This window comes from Balaenoptera musculus, chromosome X, assembly GCF_009873245.2.
Source record: "Balaenoptera musculus isolate JJ_BM4_2016_0621 chromosome X, mBalMus1.pri.v3, whole genome shotgun sequence".
In the NCBI taxonomy this organism is placed as follows: Eukaryota; Metazoa; Chordata; class Mammalia; order Artiodactyla; family Balaenopteridae; genus Balaenoptera; species Balaenoptera musculus.
Genome location: NC_045806.1, coordinates 1925152 through 1939201, shown reverse-complemented (window position 1 = coordinate 1939201; position 14050 = coordinate 1925152). Strand labels below are relative to the sequence as shown.

The 14050-nt window shown below is 48.8% G+C and overlaps 1 protein-coding gene across 2 annotated transcripts in view; it reads left to right on the top strand.

The window, feature by feature from the left end:
- MXRA5 (matrix remodeling associated 5) overlaps nucleotides 1-10430 on the top strand; it is a 29507-nt gene extending 19077 nt beyond the window's left edge. Inside the window, exons 6-7 of one of the 2 annotated variants that reach the window (XM_036839715.1) lie at nucleotides 1796-2696; nucleotides 7386-10430. In XM_036839715.1, coding sequence (XP_036695610.1) covers nucleotides 1796-2696; nucleotides 7386-9294 — 2810 coding nt within the window. In that variant the 3' untranslated portion in view covers nucleotides 9295-10430. The remainder of the gene's footprint in view (nucleotides 1-1795; nucleotides 2697-7385) is intronic. The other variant, XM_036839716.1, reaches the window with a different exon arrangement.
- Nucleotides 10431-14050: the final 3620 nt, after the last annotated feature.

The window sequence follows — 14050 nt, the reverse complement described above, 5'->3', positions numbered from 1 at the left end:
TCCAGCCAGCGTTGTTTTCTGTGGTCCTGGAGCTAGCTGCACGATGTCTCTATTTTACTGAACCTTTTCTACCCGATAAACCAAATCAGCTCATTGAGTGCTAATAGGAGGCCGCCTTCTACCTGCCCATCGTGATCTGCAGGAGGTTTTAGTGGGCCTTCCCTCCCACCTCAAACCCAATGAAATAGACAAGCACTTTCGGATCGCTGCATCATAAAATCCATCCATGGGGAGGTGGTTGAGGGGCAGCAGGAGGCTTTGCATGCCCACAGTCACCTGTCATTCAGGAGGGCTTGGACCCGGAGCAGGATGACCTGCATCACCTAGAAGGCAGGGAGGTTATACTGTCATCAACCAACACCTGTTTCCCTATGACCAGGTGGGTTGGGAAGACTCACCTGGAATACCCCATCCATGGCGGAAAGCCTTGTCGTGGGAAGTTTCAGGTAACTTAGGAGGTAGAAAACATGAATCCTCAGTGCTAGGGCTGGGGAGAGCGTCCAGGGTTCCAAGGTTCCATGCAAAGGCAGGACTCCCAGCTTAGAGAAAATTATTAGGAAAAGAAGCAGAGGAGTTTGTCAAAACTAAAACGAATAACTCATGACGGGCGCATGGACCCAGGAACCAAGCAGCGTGGGATAGGATGGGAGGATTGAAACTCAGGGTTTTCTGGGGCTTTCCAGTTTTTAAACATAGGATTTGTTATTATTCAGGTATGGCGAGGCTAACAGGTCAGGAGATGACTACCATTGAAAAGACACTTGGTCACTCACGGTTCCCAAGAGGAGGGGGCACAGCACACCATGCAGGGTTACACGGGGAAGCACCAGGGCCGGTCAGGAGGCAGAGGGAAAGGGGGAAAACCAGACAAGAGCCTTTGTTGTGATTTTTGCAGGAAGGAACAGGTGAGGCAGGGTGAGCAGGATTAGGATGGGCTGGTGTGAATAATTCCAGCAGGTCCTGGGTGCAAGGGCTGCCCTAGTTGTCTGGTACCTGTCCTGGGGGGATGAGGGCAGGTGGATTGTGGCCCAGAGTATGGGAGCCACTCAGAGCAGGGAGTGGGGGGTAGGCTCTGGATGTGTCAGTTTGCATTTGGAAGGTGGGTCCTTTGCTGTCTCTAGGAATTGGCCATCCCTGGAAGGTCAGCAAGACCCCAGCATGTCAAAGCATCAGAAACACTTGATTATTACAGACCCTGACTGTGGCAGAGTCCTGAGAGATGGGCTATGAAATACAGGGAGTATAGACAGCGGGGAGAAGGAGGGGCGTGCGCCCCCTGACTGTAGAGGTGGGACTCTCAGGCACCATCCGGAAGCCTGAGTTAGAGCGCAACTCAACCAGACGGGGCAGAGAATGACCAGCCCTATGTCGCTCTCAGGAGCCTGGCCGGACAGAGGCAGACAGAGACTGCGAACCTGGGGCATCCCCGCCGCCGACCTGGGGACCTCAGGAGGACAGCCTCCGCACAATGAGGCAGAGGCTGAGCAAAGTGGGTTGCCTCTCCAGTACCTAAAGTAAATGAAGAGGCCACCTTGGGAGACCCTGGGGCTCGTGACGGCTTCCAGAACCCTCTCTGAAAACCATACCTGCTGCCTTGGCCTGAAGGTGGCATATGCCCTGATTTGGGGATTAGTGTAAGAGTCAAGAAGAATATCAGAGAAACTGGGTGGTGGGTCTTTTGCTTTTTCTGTCTGGACATAAAGAGGAGAATCAGATTAACTCATAATCCTTGTTCCGTCCCTTTGGAAAGACCGTGTTTACATTGAACCTGATGGTGCCTGCTTTCGGTTTCCAGGTGCCCTCATGACCCCCAACACCAGAGTACAACGGTTTGAAGTCCTGAAGAACGGCACCTTCGTCATCCGAAACGTACAGGTGCAGGACCGCGGCCAGTACATGTGCACGGCCAAAAACCTGCACGGAGCAGACAGGATGGTGGTCCTGCTGTCAGTCACGGGGCAGCAGCCTCAGATCCTAGCTGCCCACTACAAGGATGTCACCGTCTACCTGGGCGACACCATCGCCATGGAGTGTTTGGCCAAGGGGACCCCAGCTCCCCAGATCTCCTGGATCTTCCCCGACAGGAGGGTGTGGCAGACCGTGTCCCCCGTCGAGGGCAGGGTCACGCTGCACGAGAACCGGACCCTGTCCATCAAGGAGGCGTCCTTCTCGGACAGAGGCGTGTACAAGTGCGTGGCCAGCAACGCAGCCGGCGCGGACAGCCTCGCCATCCGCCTGCACGTGGCGGCGCTCCCGCCCGTCATCCACCAGGAGAAGCTGGAGAACATCTCGCTGCCCCCCGGCCTCAGCATCCACATGCACTGCACCGCCAAGGCCGCGCCCCTGCCCAGCGTGCGCTGGGCGCTGTGGGACGGCACGCAGGTCCGCCCTTCGCAGTTCATCCACGACAACCTCTTCGTCTTCCCCAACGGGACCCTCTACATCCGCAACCTGGCGCCCAAGGACAGCGGGCGCTACGAGTGCGTGGCCGCCAACCTGGTGGGCTCGGCGCGCAGGACCGTGCGGCTCACCGTGCAGCGCGCCGCCGCCAACGCACGCATCACCGGCACCTCCCCGCAGAGGACCGACGTCCGCTACGGGGGGACCCTCCAGCTGGACTGCAGCGCCTCCGGAGACCCCTGGCCGCGCATCCTCTGGAGACTGCCGTCCAAGCGGATGATAGACGCGCTCTTCAGGTACGTGGCGCTCCTGCCCCGCCAGCGGTCCCGGGGCTCCTGAGCCCGTCCCCCCTCCGGATGCCGGGGAAACCTCCTCGTGGGGTCGGGCAGAAAGAGGAATGACTCCTTGTCGCCAGTGCTGACGCACAGGCGTTGCTGCTTCCTGTGTGGGCCGGGTGGGGGGCATTGCTTTCTCACACGATGAAATCTTGTCTTCTTTCTTTTTTTTCCGGGCGGCCTTTCGGGATCTTCGTTCCCCGCCCAGGGATCGAACCCTTGCCCCCGGCACTGGGAGCACAGAGTGTTGACCGCTGGACCACCAGGGAAGTCCCAATCTCGTCTTTATCAATTGAGATGCAGAGCAAACACCTAGCCCTTGGCCCTGCTCCTCTACTCCCCGCCTCCAGAGAAAGATAAACCAATAGCTTTTGTTTTCACAATCGTATGTTTAAGTGTATTTAAATAATTAGATAAAACAATTTGTTGTCTTCTCTATTCTAATCTCAACCAAACACATAGGAGCTTCAGATCTTATCTTCAAATGTGTTAGCAATAGAAGGAAAGTAGGTAAAACAAAAAAATTAAAGGCATATGGCAGCACAAAGGTAGCACATCTGGAATTCTAAAAGTTCATCTTGGCTAGGAAAAAAAAGCACCTTGCCTTGCCGTGTCTTCAATTCGCAGATGTATGAATCTAGAGCAGTGGGTCTCAGCCAAGCGGGATTTTGTCCCCAGGGGACATTGCGCAGTTTTTGGAGACATTTTTGGTGGATGAGACTTGGGGGACGAGGAGGGGGTGCTACTGGCCTGTGGTGTGTGCAGACCAGAGGTGCTTCTTGGCACCCCACAGTGCACAGGACGCCCCACGTCAGAGAGTCGTCCAGCTGCAAATATCAGTAGTGCTGAGGCTGAGAGATACTGTCTCAGCAAGGAAAACTATCTATCTATCCGTCTCCCTATCTATCTCCCTATCTATCCATCTCCCTATCTATCTATCTCCCTATCTATCTGTCAATCATCTACCTATCATTTATTTTTATCTATCTATCATCACCTATCTGATATCTATCGTTTATCTATCTAGTATCTTTCCATTTGCCCATCTATCCTCCATTCTATGTATCTATCTGTCGTCCCTCACCTATCTATATCTAGCTCAAACTCTTTACCTATTTACCAATCATCTATTTTTCTATATCTAACATCACCTATCTGATATCTGTCGTTTATCTAGTATCTTTCCATCTGCCCATCTATCCTCTATTCTATGTATCTATCTGTCAACCCTCACCTATCTATATCTAGCTCAAACTCTTTACCTATTTACCAATCATCTATTTTTATATATCTAACATCACCTATCTGATACCTGTCATTTATCTAGTATCTTTCCATCTGCCTATCTATCATCTGTTCTATGTATCTGTCAACCCTCACCTATCTATATCTAGCTCAAACTCTTTACCTATTTACCAATCATCTATTTTTCTATATCTAACATCACCTATCTGATATCTATCATTTATCTAGCATCTTTCCATCTGCCCATCTATCCTCCATTCTATGTATCTATCTGTCATCCCTCACCTATCTATATCTAGCTCAAACTCTTTAGCTATTTACCAATCATCTGTTTTTCTATATCTAACATCACCTATCTGATATCTGTCGTTTATCTAGCATCTTTCCATCTGCCCATCTATCCTCTATTCTATGTATCTATCTGTCAACCCTCACCTATCTATATCTAGCTCAAACTCTACCTATTTACCAATCATCTGTTTTTCTATATCTAACATCACCTATCTGATATCTGTTGTTTATCTAGCATCTTTCCATCTGCCCATCTATCCTCTATTCTGTGTATCTATCTGTCAACCCTCACCTATCTGTATCTAGGTCAAACTCTTTACCTATTTACCAATCATCTGTTTTTCTATATCTAACATCACCTATCTGATATCTGTCGTTTATCTAGCATCTTTCCATCTGCCCATCTATCCTCTATTCTATGTATCTATCTGTCATCTCTCACCTATCTGTATCTAGCTCAAACTCTTTAGCTATTTACCAATCATCTGTTTTTCTATATCTAACGTCACCTATCTGATATCTGTCGTTTATCTAGCATCTTTCCACCTGCCCATCTATCCTCTATTCTGTGTGTCTATCTATATCATCTGACACTTATCTAATCACCTGTCTTCATCTATCTCTAGCTCTGTCTACCTACCTATCCATCCATCTTACCTCTCTCTCTCTATCATCTGTGTCTATCTATCTATCATTTATTTTTATCTATCCGTCATCACCTATCAGATATGTATTATTTATCTATATAGTATCTTTCCATTTGTCTCTATCATGTGTTCCCTGTATCTGTATATCGTCTGTCATTTATCTATGCTATCATCTATCTTTATCTATCTCTAACCCTCTGTCTATCACCCATCTATCTATGGAAGTGGTTCTCAGCTAGACAGTTCTGTCTCCCAGGGGGCACTCATCAGTGTCTGGACATATTTTTAGTTGTCACAGCTCGTGGGGAAGGGTTGCTACCCTTTAATTAGTGGAGACCCGGAATGCTGCTCAAAACCCCGCCGTGCACAGAATGCCTCACCACAGAGAGTCACCCAGCCCCTGACAGCAGTAGTGCCGAGGCTGAGAAACCCTGAGGTAGATCCCAAAAAGCCATTGTCTCTTTAGTAAGTGTTTCAAGATGCAGAGGAACGAGACAGTGATTGGCAACATGGAAGCAAAGGCACATCAGTGACGCCATGTTGGAAACCCCCTGGCTTGTGGTGCGTCTTCAGCCCGCACAGCCTGGCAGCTCAGACAGGAGCCCACCTCAGTGCGGGTTCCTCCCCGGGATGTGATCAAAGCGGCACCCAAGGTTCTGCGCGGCCATGTCTGGCCTGCCCAGTCTCCTTCCAACGCAGGAAAAGGGCGAAGTCGCCTTCTCACAGCCCGTATTTTAACTTCAGGTGGCTGGGTGGTGCCTAGTGTACCCTGCACAATCGGTCCAGAATACCACATACCCACTTTTCCCCGCAGTATCTTCCAGCTGAGCCAGTGTCCTGCCATGCAGAGGATTGTTTCCCATTGACACTGGCGAGGTTGAGGCAGTGCTGAATGAACACTGAAGTGAAGGAATGTAGTTCCAGTGTGAATTGGGGCCATTCTGCTAGTATCTCGCTATAAATCATAAGCTTCAGTCTCTGTAGCTTCATTATTCCTAGATTCTGGCTAATTACATTCTTAGAAAAGTGTAACTAAACAGCCCATGTGAGTTTTTTAAAAGAACGGGCTGTTTGCCCTGCCTACACACTGGCACTGTTTTAAAACAGAGCTGCTGGACTTTCATGTCTCGAAGCGAAGTCTCCTGTGATGTGTAGCCAGCCATCTTTTTCAGAGTTGCTCTGTTGATTCAGATAATGACCAAGGTTAGGATTTGCTGCTATAGAAGTTTCTAAATGTTTACAGACATGTGCTACTATATACATTTTTGGATTCTAACTCCAAGAGTCATTAAAATACCTTTGTCTGCTCCACTCCTATCGAATGACCTACTAATTCATGTTGACTTGACTCTCACTCATGGCCAACAAAACACGTTACGTGGTCCTTGTTAGTAGGTGCTTTGACGAACAATAATCAGGCTGAATTCCATCATAGGCAGACACTTTTTTTTTTTTAATCAGTGACACAATTCCAGACGTGCTATTAGAATGACACAGTGTGCAGGAAATATTTAGGGATGAATAATCAAGCTCTCCCTGCAGATGCCAGAATTATAATTTATAAGTAATTGAGATTTTCAATCTGGACATGTTTAAAGTAGGAACCTCCCAAATCTCTTTACCCTGTTATTCAAAACATTAGTTCTGCGTTGCTGGAGGACATACCGATATATATTTATAAAAATGTCACACGCCTAGTGAAGATATTTCTGTCTTTCTTTCCATGTTGCCTTTTTAAACCGAAAAATCTTTCTCAAATATTAACTCAGCAGTGTGTGAGTTTAGGTCTCCCACGTGGAGAAATGGAATGTCAGCAGGAGGGTACGAGCTGGTGAGGGTCATGAAGCTTTCATTACAGATTCTAGGGAAGAAACTTTTACACCAATAGCACCAAATTCTGAAGAATCCAATCGTAGCATCGAAACTCTGGGTATAACCGCAACTACGTGATCCATACTGTAGCTACTTTGCTGCCTGTTTGCCTCATAATGGGATACAACATCATAAAAATTGTCAAGAGTAAAAATCGTCTATAAAACTCTTAGGAAAAATTTCACCGCTTCCTAAGGCTAATGCATATTCATTCTGTCCCGGACTCTAGAATTTTATCTGATTTTATCGTTACAACAAGCTCCACACTGACAACCAGGCAAATATTTGATCCACACACGCCCACACAAACCGGGCTGATGTCTTATACTGCATTTCACATCTTCGAATCCGTGGCCAGGCCAGCCAAAGGTCAGGCTCCACTGGGGCGTTCTTAATTGTGGTAAATAAATCACTTCTGCGTTTGGATGGCCGTCCCCTCCGGGCTGCAAAATCCATCCAACATTTTCAGCAGCGGCCCTGTGCGCCGAAGGTTCTGAGAACCACAAGTTTTTGTTCCGTTCTGGTGACCTCAAGCCGGGAGAGAGAGCGTGTTTGGGAGACTGACATCTTATTCTGTTTTCTTTCTCTCGGTCAGCTTTGATACCAGGATCAAGGCGTTTGCCAACGGGACCCTGGTGGTGAAATCCGTCACGGATAAAGATGCGGGGGATTACCTGTGCGTCGCCCGGAATAAGGTTGGCGATGACTTCGTCATGCTCAAGGTAAATGTGGTCATGAAACCAGCCAAGATCGAGCATAAGGAGGAGAATGACCACAGGGTCTTTTACGGCGGTGACCTCAAAGTGGACTGCAGGGCCACCGGGCTGCCCAACCCCGAGATCTCCTGGAGCCTCCCGGATGGCAGCCTGGTCAACTCTTTCATGCAGTCCGACGACAGCGGTGGACGGACCAAGCGCTACGTCGTTTTCAACAACGGAACCCTCTACTTCAACGAGGTCGGGTTGCGAGAGGAAGGTGACTACACCTGCTTTGCCGAAAATCAGGTGGGCAAGGATGAGATGAGGGTGCGCGTCAAGGTGGTGACCGAGCCCGCCGTCATCCGGAATAAGACGTACTCCGTGGTGCAGGTCCCCTACGGGGACGTGGTCACCGTGGCTTGTGAGGCCAAAGGGGAACCCACGCCCAGGGTGACCTGGCTTTCTCCAGCCAACAGGCTGATCCCCACCTCCTCCGACAAGTACCAGATATATCAGGACGGCACTCTCCTTATCCAGAAAGCCCAGCGCTCGGACAGCGGCAACTACACCTGCGTGGTCAGGAACAGCGCTGGGGAGGATAGGAAGACGGTCTGGATTCACGTCAACGTCCAGTCGCCCAAGATCAACGGGCACCCCAACGCCATCACCACGGTGCGGGAGATTGCCCCAGGAGGGAGTCGCAAACTCATCGACTGCAAGGCGAAAGGCATCCCCACGCCAAGAGTGCTGTGGGCCTTTCCCGAGGGCGTGGTCCTGCCGGCCCCTTACTATGGCAACCGCATCACCATCCATCGCAACGGTACCCTGGACATCAAGAGTCTGAGGAAGAGCGACTCCGTCCAGCTGGCGTGCATTGGGCGTAATGAAGGTGGGGAAGCCAGACTCATTGTCCAGCTCACGGTCTTGGAGCCCGTGGAGAAGCCCATCTTCCACGACCCGGTCAGCGAGAAGATCACCGCCATGGCTGGCCACACCATCAGTCTCAACTGCTCAGCGGCTGGGACCCCGACACCCACCCTGCTGTGGGTCCTTCCCAACGGGACGGAGCTGCAGAGTGGCCACCAGCTGCAGAGGTTCTACCACAAGGGCGACGGGATGCTACACATCAGCGGCCTTTCCTCCGTGGACGCCGGGGCTTACCGCTGCGTGGCCAGGAACTCGGCGGGCTACTCGGAGAGGCTGGTGTCTCTGAAGGTGGGGCTGAAGCCCGAAACGAGCAACCAGTACCACAACCTGGTCAACATCATCAACGGGGAGACCCTGCAGCTGCCCTGCATCCTTCCAGGGGCCCGGCAGACCCGCTCCTCGTGGACGCTGCCCAACGGCGTGGTGCTGGAGGGTCCCCAGGTCCGAGGACGCGTCACCCTGTGGGAAAACGGTACCCTCACCGTGCGTGACGCGTCCGTCTTCGACAGGGGCACCTACGTGTGCAAGGCGGACACGGAGTACGGACCTTCCGTCGTGAACGTCCCGGTGATCGTGATTGCCTATCCTCCCCGGATCACCAGTGAGCCCACGCCCGTCATCTACACCCGGCCCGGGAGCACCGTGAAGATGAACTGTATGGCCGTGGGCATTCCCAAAGCCGAGATAAGCTGGGAGCTGCCGGACAAATCGCATCTGACCGCGGGAGCACAGCCCCGTCTCTACGGGAACAGGTTTCTTCACCCACAGGGGTCGTTAACCATCCAGCAGGCCGCCCAGAGGGACGCGGGCTTCTACAAGTGCACCGCCAAAAACCTACTGGGCCGTGACTCAAAAACAACCTATGTCCACGTCTACTGAAGCCCTGGGAGGACACCGTGGGCTCCACGGGCGCTGCTTCAGAACTTAGAACAGAGCCTCCTTTGGGTTCACAGCTGGGGCCGGAGAGTCAGGGCTCTAAAAGGATTTGTCCCGGGGCACGGTGGCCCCCTCCGGCTTGGGTTTCAGGCTCACATCGACCTTGACCTATGCTTGTTGACGAAAGGAAGCAACGCAGACACGGGAAGCAGGTGTCAGCCTCTCTGGGGACTTTCTTTCATGTTTACAGGATGCTATATGCTCTTGCCTTGCATTTCACAGGACTTGGGTGCAAATGACAAATTCTGTGTTGCTGGCACCATCCTGATGCTTGAACGGGCGTCTGTAGGATATCTAAGGAGCATTCACTGCAAAGAAGCTGTAGAGATTCACAGTGCCTTGCTACCCCCGCGGAAGATGCATTACCTAGTTAACCCGCTGCCGTTTTAACATGATAGAACATTCTAGAATGAGTGTCCGTCTTTCCGTTATTTCTTCTGTCACTTCAGAACTCCAGTTTGCCCGACAAGGGCTGAGAACCAGAGGGTTGTTTGTTTGTGTTTCACGTACACGTGTCCTACAGTACAGCTCCCATTTTATAGGAAAGAACGCCTTCTCCCTGGAACTCACTTTTTATATAGTGTTTTATATATATATATATATTTTTTTTTTCTTTCTAATCAGACGATGAGAGTAGAAAGCGGAAGACATACTTTCTGTCTCATTAAAAATAATAAATTATTGGTCTTTACAAGGCTTGGATACATTAGAGCAGGCACGGAAATGCAATTAAAACCAGTTTCCTTTCCGCCTTCCTTCAAATTCATGAACCACTGTTATATTACCTTTCCCAGCGACCCTCCAGTAGGGGATGCTGAGATATTGGATTTCCTTGTTGATAATAAAATTTATCCGGAGAGAGCTGTGCGGGACCGGGGAGACGACAGGAGAGGGAGGACAAAGGTAAGTTGTGACCGCACAGAATAAATCCAGAGCCTTCCAGAGAAGCCCAGAAATATCTTTCCTCCTGTCAATTTGTGTCCACGGAAAATAGATCTCTTATTTCCATGACTGCTTTACTGTATTTTTAAGGTCAAAATAATGTACATTGGATAATAAAATAGTATTTTCCAAAGAAACAGGCAGTCATGACAGTGATATTTTCAAGGGCAAAAGCACTTCAGATTGGTTAGATCTGATCAGGTCAGATCAGATTGGTTGAAAAACTGCTAGATCAGATTGGTTGAAAAACTGCTTTTGTCCACCACCTTGGAATTATTCTGTTTTCTGTGAGTATTTCACCAGCAAGGAAACTTAAGTCCAAGGTGGCAGCTCCAGCAGAGTCTTTGACAGGAAGGTAAGGTGGGACCAGCTCCAGTATGAAGCAGGGTAAGTTGAGGCTGAAGAAAGGGTGCCACAGCAATCCTGCAGCCAGTGTTCTTCAGGGAAGAGACATCTTGGGTGCGTGTAGCAGTATTCCTCCAATGTGCATTCTTTGGCTTCCCCCGAGAGGAAGGAAAAAAGCAAACTCAAGATAAATATTTGGGAAGAATGTGACTTTTGACCATGCTGCCAATCTGGAAAGAATGGCAGTCACTGAAATGAAAGAGAGCTTGGCTTTTCAAGACTGTGGGAAGCACGGACACTGTCTCACTTATGAATCCATTTATTTGCTTAAGGATAACTACACAGCCCTTGGGGTGTGCCAGGTACCAGGATGGGCACCAGGGTACCCTGATGTGTAGGAAACACATCCTGCTTGAAGAGTTCATCCTCCATAGACAAACCCGTCATCCAGGACAGGGTTTCTCTACACTAGCACTACGGACATTTGGGGCTGGATCATTTTCTGGGGTGAGGGCTGTCCTGTGCACCGTAGTGTTTTTAATGGCATCTGTAGGCTTTATCCACGAGATGCCAGTAGGATCCTCCCTTCCAGGGCTGACAATCAAAGAATGGCTCCGGGTATTTTCAATGTCCCCCCATCACCCTTAGTTGAGAACCACCACCATAGATCTTAAATAGATACAATTTGATAGGTAGGTAGATAGATGATAGATAGGAAGAAAATAGGTAGATGATATGCTAGATAAGACAGATAAATGATAGATGAGATAGGTGTGTGGATGGATGGATAGATGATTGACACATACATAAATATATGATAGATGATACATACGATTGATAGGTAGACAATAGATGATAGAAAAGATACATGAGATAGATGATAGAGATAAATAGACATGTATGTGGATGGATGGATGGATAGACAGATGATTGATAGATACGTAAATATATAGTAGATAGATAATAGCTAGCTAGATGTTGAAGATAGATGGTAGATACATGACATACATGATACATAGATTGATAGATGATAGGTGGATAGGTGACTGATAGTAGATAGTAGATAATAGCTAGATGATGATGGTGCTGATGATAGATTAGATAGATGATAGATATATAGATAGGGAAGATAGATGACAAATGGATGGATGGATAGGTGGGTAGAGAGAGACAGAGAGAGAGACAGACCAACAGATTGAGTCTCTCATGCTAAGGCAGTCTCCAAATCTCGGCACGCTTGCTCTCTGGGGCTGAGCCATCCTCCATGGGGGGGGGGGGCTGTCCTTCACTGTGGGCTGTGGGCAGCACCCCTGGCCGCCACCCACTACATGCCAGTATCACATTCCACCTTCCTCTCCCCCAGTTGGACAACCAAAAATGTCTCCAGACGTTGCCACATGCCCTCTGAGTTGCAGAATCACTCCTGGTTGGAAACCATTGTGCTAGAGAAATAAATGCAGCAAGGAATTTTAGAAACATTCATTTGGGCTGACTGCCTCAGAAGATGAGACCCAGGATGGTACAGCAACCAAGGCATAGGCTGCTATATACACATCACCTAGAAAAAAACTGGTGAAGCATCTCATTGTCCCATCATTCTGGGTTCGTGTAAGGTTAAGAACTGGTGGTAAACTTCTGTAGGTGAGCTACACATACATTCTTTTTTTTTTTTGGCCGCACTGTGTGGCTGGCGAGATCTTAGTTCCCCGACCAGGGATGGAACCTGTGCCCCCTGCGGTGGAAGCACTGGATTGCCAGGGATTTCCTTCAACATACATTCTTAAGGACTTGCCTTGTCCTGATGTAGGTGAGGTAGCATGACATGAAGAGGTATATGGTGGTCTACACTCTCCAACTTCTCAAAAGACATAAGACTACAAGTCAGGTTGCTACAAGGCTGAGACACTCAGAAGCATTGATCGTGGTTCTAGGGGGTGTTCCTGTCCCAGGGGACTCAAAGGCCACGTCATATGGAAGTCTAAGGGATATTTATTTGATGGAGAAGCCATTTTTACTGGGCTAAGAAAGAGGGATGTCTGGGCAGGATAACATGCATAGGAGGGAAGCACTGCTCCCCCCGCAGCAAAAATATTTCGAAGAAAGTTCCAGCCTCCAGCAAGGTGACCTGGGGTCGAGCAACAGATAAAAAGTAATAGGCATATTTGGACTAGAGTTTAAGTAAGTGTTTCCTTTTTGGTTGAAAATGCTATGATATCCGTAGTTGGTTGAATAATGTTCTCCAAAAGTCCATATCTACCTGGAATGTCAGAATGGGACCTTACATGGAAATAGGGTCTTTGCAGATGTGATGCAGTGAAGGGTCTGAGATGAGGTCCTCCTGGATGAGGGTGGCCCTAAATCCAATGGCAGGATCCTTATAAGACACAGAAGAGGAGAGACACAGACACAGAGGAGAAGCCACGTGAAGACACAGGCAGAGATGGGAGGGATGTGACCACAAGCCCAGGGATGCCTGGAGCCCCCAGAAGCTGGAAGAGGCGGGAAGGACCCTCCCCTGGAGCCTCCAGAAGGAACTGACCCTGATGACTCCTTGATCTTAGACTTCTGGCCTCCAGGACTGAGAGAGGATGAATCCCTTTTGTTTTAAGACAACCCGTTTGATATAATTGGTTATAGCATCCGTGGAAAAACAAACACAAATCTTAAAAATTTTCTAGTGGAGACAGTCACAATGAGAGGTACTCAAGTACTTTGAGATTTAGTCATCCTAAGAGTCTTTTAAAATAATTTGCTCAGAATGGGGGGTGTATGTGGTTTGAGATCATTCATTGCAATCACATATGGTTCTGTTGTGATTTGTAAATAATATACTAACTAAAAGATAGGGGGTTTTTTTCCTCCCAAATGACCAACTTCTCACATCTGGTATATGTGCTTGTAAATCTGTGTGCACAAGCACAAATCCTCGGTTAGCAGTCAATTGTCACTCTTCGACTGTTCCCAGGTCCTCACTGAAAAACAAAACCCAAACCAGGCTTTTAAACCCACTCTTTAAGATTTGGTGTGTAATTGCAAACGCAGCTCTCATTCCGAAGAATCTGGACAGGACTTTAGTCCTAGTGAGGGGTGACCTGCTACTGAATTCACACTGCAAGATGCCGAGCAGGATATTTTTCTGCACTTTTTTTTTTTTTTTTTCTGAACTTTTAATCATGTAAGACCAGACTAAGGATGGGCAGTGTGGTGAGTTCCTGGATCCCAAGAGGACCTGAGGTTATGGGGGGTATGTTGGGGGGCGGGGGGAGCCCAAAGGTCCTTTTAGCTCCATCCTGAGCGTCTGGCTATTCAGCCTCCTTCCTAAGAGACTCTACTGTACGTTAATCTTGTTATGACAAGGCAAGCTAGTGGTGCTCCTTGGCTTCCAGTTGTAATTACCTAAGGAGATTAAGAA